At 38.8% G+C, this 4,912-nt stretch overlaps 1 protein-coding gene across 6 annotated transcripts in view; it reads right to left on the bottom strand.

Annotated features, from left to right (window-relative positions):
* Nucleotides 1-4,912, bottom strand: part of usf2l (upstream transcription factor 2, c-fos interacting-like) — an 18,191-nt gene that overhangs the window by 11,599 nt on the left and 1,680 nt on the right. For 2 of the 6 annotated variants that reach the window (XM_032518226.1, XM_032518224.1), the window contains exons 3-5: nt 4,581-4,687; nt 2,052-2,174; nt 788-941 (exon numbers count right to left, since the gene is read on the bottom strand). In XM_032518226.1, coding sequence (XP_032374117.1) covers nt 788-941; nt 2,052-2,174; nt 4,581-4,687 — 384 coding nt within the window. Of the gene's footprint in view, nt 1-787; nt 942-2,051; nt 2,175-2,283; nt 2,898-4,580; nt 4,688-4,912 lie in introns of those variants that run through there. The other 4 variants (XM_032518225.1, XM_032518227.1, XM_032518230.1 and 1 more) reach the window with 4 other exon arrangements.

The raw sequence follows: 4,912 nt of genomic DNA on the forward strand, positions 1-4,912 counted from the left end.
ATCATACAGGATACATTCACCATTCACACACAGTGGGCAAGGCTGCCGTACAAGGTGCCACCTGCTCATCAGATAAAACACTCACACACATTCACACCCCGATGTCTTACCCAAGGACACTTCGACATGGAACTGTAGGGCCAGGGATTGAACCCCCAACTTTCCAATTGGCAGGCAACCGCTCTACCACTGAGCCACAGCCGCCCCGTTTAGGAGACAGGAAGTGTTTACAGTTTTATACCGCTGGCGCAGCGGGTAAAGTGATATCCTAAGTTATAGAGAATCTGTTGCATGACTTTATTTAAGATAATATTTTACATTGACAAACTGTTAGAGGAAGCATATTTTAATATATCATATATATTACCGAGCAGAGAATTTTAAATTGAACAAAATATGTTGCTGGGTGTGTGTGTGAAAGAAAATATTTTCATTGTTCAAAAGTGTAGAGAATCTAATTAAACTTCAAAACACTTTAAAAAAAAATGCTGAGCCACTGTTGAAGGGAAACACCATGTCTACCTATTTCCGAAATCATATTTCAATGACAGTACTCGCCAAAACAGGGCATTCCAATTTATAATCTAGAGTTTATTTAGCCCTACTTTCTTTCACATCAGCCAAAGCTGCGGGGATCTTGGTTCATTAACAACTACTGAAAAAAGGACCGTTGTTCTCTCATTATGGTACTCAAAACACTCCTGTTTGCTATGGGGCTAATTTAGCCATTATTTTCAGTGACACTGCCACGATCTTCAAGCCAAATTGAGTGTGAGAACTGACTCACCCCCTGCCTGTGTTAGCGTAGGGTCCGTGGCAGCCTGCACAGACACAGTCCCGTCGCTCACCGCAGTTGCGGGAAAATAAGCGAAGCGCGTCTCCCCTCCCACCGCCTCTCCTGCTGGGCTTCCACCATTACTGAAAGGGTTTTGGATCACAGCCTGTGACAGATAAGAGGGAGACAGAGGCAAGGCTCGAACAAGTAGCAATGGAGCAGTCACAGCAGGTAAACGCACACTTTGGTCTTTGTCAGACTCAATACTGGTATCCCCTCTAGACCCTCCAAGTAAGACGCAGTGTAGTTTGACATCTGGGATTAAGGGAGGAAAAAGAAGCAGCAGTGATCTTGTTAGCAGAGATACCAGCAAGGTCAGTGAAGACATTAGTGTACTGCAAATGAAAACAAATCTGATCTGCTCTTGCAAGGAAAATTGTATGTTTTTGAATTTGCTGGTGTGCCTTATTCTGTAACCCTTCTGCAACTGCATTTTTAATCTCCGTGAGTAGCTCTGTGTCATGCTCAGACACACTCCTCACTCTTTATACTGCTTTGCTAGTTTGAGAAGCTCAGAAAAATTACTCACTCCTGCAACTTTAATGACAAAGAAGGAATATGTCACTCTGTATAATGCTATGTCTCTTTCATGTTTGGACAACATCGGGTTTTATGGCACAAGCAAGCAACATCCGTCTACAGAGGCAATACTTGTTAGCAGGATTAATTAATCGTTGGTTTTCATTTCTTAAGGCAGACTGAATGATAAAAGGTAAAATGCCGCCAGCCTTCTTAAAGGGGAACTTAACCCGTTCTCAAATATAAACGTAAACGACTCGCTCTCAAACCAAAAAACTAGAGTGCTGAAACTCTCAATTTGTAAAATATAGTATCAAAGTCTGGAACTCCTTCATAGACAGTGAATTGGAAAGATGTTATAGATGACACTGTTTTAGAATTGAGAACACTACAATAGAATACAGCTCATTTAAGTATTAAAAAAAATAAAAAATAAAAAATAAAAATTCTGTGGGTCTTTGTCATTGTCTGTGGAGCAGCTCCAAGCTGAGAGAGAGCAGCTCATGTTGACAAATATTGATTAAACTTTCCTCAGCCACAGAAATGATATATTGTATTTAAGTTATTAGTTTAGGTGGTTTCCCTTTTAAAGACCGTCGCATTACTAAGACTAAAGCGTGCAGTTAGTCTTTAAAAACAGTCCATATTACCAGTGGGTTATCTTCGATCAATAAAAAAAAGGGGGAGATGTTGGTACCTGAGCCACAGCCTGAGGAGCCCCAGTGAAGGCGGCTGTAGAGACGACACTCACTGCTCCTCCCCCATCGTCTCTTCCCTCGAGGTGCTGGTGGTCAGTCACTTGAACAACACGGTACGTCACCTGCAAGGGGGAGAGAGAATGAGAGGAAAACAAAGTGAGCAAAAAAATGTTTTGATATAATTTACTATAGTCCGTTTAACATGCATACTGTGTACAAATCAAGCCTTACCTGACTTGTATATTTGTTTAGCATATCTATGGCTTCCATTCAGCCTAACCCTATAATCCTTATCGCAGTGGTGCATTCATCTCACTTTAGGCACATTCTGAAGCATAAGCATATTGTATCCTTCTCAATTTGCTTATGCTTCAGAATGTGCCTGATTCAATTAAAAAAACAAGTTAAAAAAAGTGAGTTCTCTTGTTCCAAGAATCAGTATTTGTATCCCTCCATCATGTGACTCTCCTCCTGACTGACATGTGACAGCGGCCCCATGCCAATCCCAGACCAGACTGCAATCACATGATCTCTCACCATCGCCTTGTTTACGCCAAGTGAGCCACATGGATCACTGACTTTATTCCCTCCGGTGTAAATTATCACAAAAAGGATAAACCAACTTCAATAGCACACAATTTCATATAGAGTATATGAATCAAATTGTTGTTTTATTGCATCACTGTCCCACTGTCCTTCACTAACCACTGCTTGAGTGAATACAGGGCTCTCACACCTTCTTAAATATCAAATTCATGGACTTTTTAAGGACTTTTCAGAGACAATTTCCTCTAATTCAAGGACCCAGCATGCCTTAGTTTGAAACACGGATCAAGGTTACTTATTGTTCCAACTCTGATCATTTTTAAAATGAAACTAGCAGGTTTCACAGAAGCTTCCAAACAAAATAATTTAAAAAGAGAGAGAATAACACTTCAATTGTGCTGCGGTACTATGGTGGTGGACTATGTGGTCTCTTCACTAACACAGCACAGCAAAACAATATACTGTATAGAACTTCAATTTATATTTTGTAGAAAATCTATAAATTCAAGTACTTTTAATGACCCATGTCTATTTATGTTTTTATTTAAAAACGCCCCCCCGAGTTCCTCTCAATGTTTGTGAGTGGAACTAAGGTTTTTCCTCACTGTGAGGTGACAGCGCTTACACATATCACATGATCTACTACCACTGTCATGTTGTGCTTTGCATGCAACTAAAGCCATTCAACCACATACGTCAATATGTAATGTGAAGCTCTGTCGGTTGCTTATTATGTCTCTGCACAAGTTGTCCATGGTCGTTTATTCAACCTGACAATAATTCTGAAGTGTTCTGTTTTCTGTTCTGAGTGCTGAACAGATGCAATCTCACCCTGAAACGTTAGAACTACATCCCATTAGGGTGGGATGTAACTAAGTACATTTACTCCAGTACTGCACTTAAGTAAAGTTTTTGAGGTACTTGTACTTACTTGAAAATTCCGGTTTTATGCAACTTTATTATTCTACCCCACTACATTCCGGAGGCAAATATGGTATTTTTTACTCCACTACATTTATTTGATAGATTTAGTTACTGGTTATTTTGCAGCTTTAGGTTATTATGACAATACTCATAAGTTTATGAACCCATGCTAAAGTTGACTAAAAACAGGAATAAAAAAACAGCTTTTGGAAACTGATCCTAATGCCTTCATTTAGAAAAATAAGGAAAAATTCTACCTTTTGGAAATTGAATGAAAAGAGGAATAAAAAAAACGTCTTTTGGAAATTGATCTTAATGGCCTAATTCAAAAAATTTAGGAAAATCCAACTTTTTAAGGACACTAATTTTCTTTGTTGATGAATAATGTATCGTTAATAAATAAATATTCTTTCTAAAAATACAGGGGGCATAAGTATACACACCTCTCTGTTAAATTCCCATAGAAGCCTGGATCCATGAAATAACGGGTCTTTAACAATAACAATCGGCCTACCTCTATGCAAATTTAACATAGGGGTGTGTATACTTATGCCCCATGTATTTTAAGGAAGAACATTTATTTATTTACGATACGTTACTCATTCACAAAGAAAACTGGTGTCAACTTTAGCATGGGTTCATAAACTTATGAGCGCCACTGTATGTAAATCAACAAATAAATGAATCTAAGTTATTATAGATCAATCTACCCAGCAGTGAATAAAGTAGTTAACATTAGCTCCATGTTACCACATTAATGCATTACTAATTAAAGTCCAGTAATAATATATAAGATTCTGAAATGGGCCATTCTGCATAATGAGCACTTTAATGTTGGAACTATATTTTGATGCAGGTACTTTGGACTTTACTTGAGTTAAAACGTAGGACTTTTACCTGAGTATTGTTATACTATAGTATTACTACTTTTACTTAGGTAAACTATCTGAATACTTCTTCCGCTAATGCAGTAGGGCCACATTAGGGGAATTTCTGACAGTGGCAATAAGAAACAACAATCACAAGTTGTGCCACAATTCCATCCATTAGTAACTTACCTGACCACCTTCAGTGCGGAACTCATATTGTATGTTGTGGTCACCAAATGCTGCAGCCTGCTGAACACTGGCTATTGTAACAGCTGTCTGCTCTTCTCCTGTTCCATCCCAGGGGGGAAAGAGGACAGAAAAAGCCAGTTGTGAGAATGGAAAGGAACCAAAAGTAATAAAGACATCTATCAAGCCCTGAGTTCAGCTGCCTAAAACAACACCACTGCATGTTGCAGTTTACAAAGAAAAGAAAATAAACGCTACATTTTCTTACACACCTCATTACACATATGTATTAATGTAGTTGCTGGGCAATTCTCTCTCTCTCTCTCTCTCTCTCT

This window comes from Etheostoma spectabile, chromosome 6 (genome assembly GCF_008692095.1).
Source record: "Etheostoma spectabile isolate EspeVRDwgs_2016 chromosome 6, UIUC_Espe_1.0, whole genome shotgun sequence".
Taxonomy (NCBI): domain Eukaryota; kingdom Metazoa; phylum Chordata; class Actinopteri; order Perciformes; family Percidae; genus Etheostoma; species Etheostoma spectabile.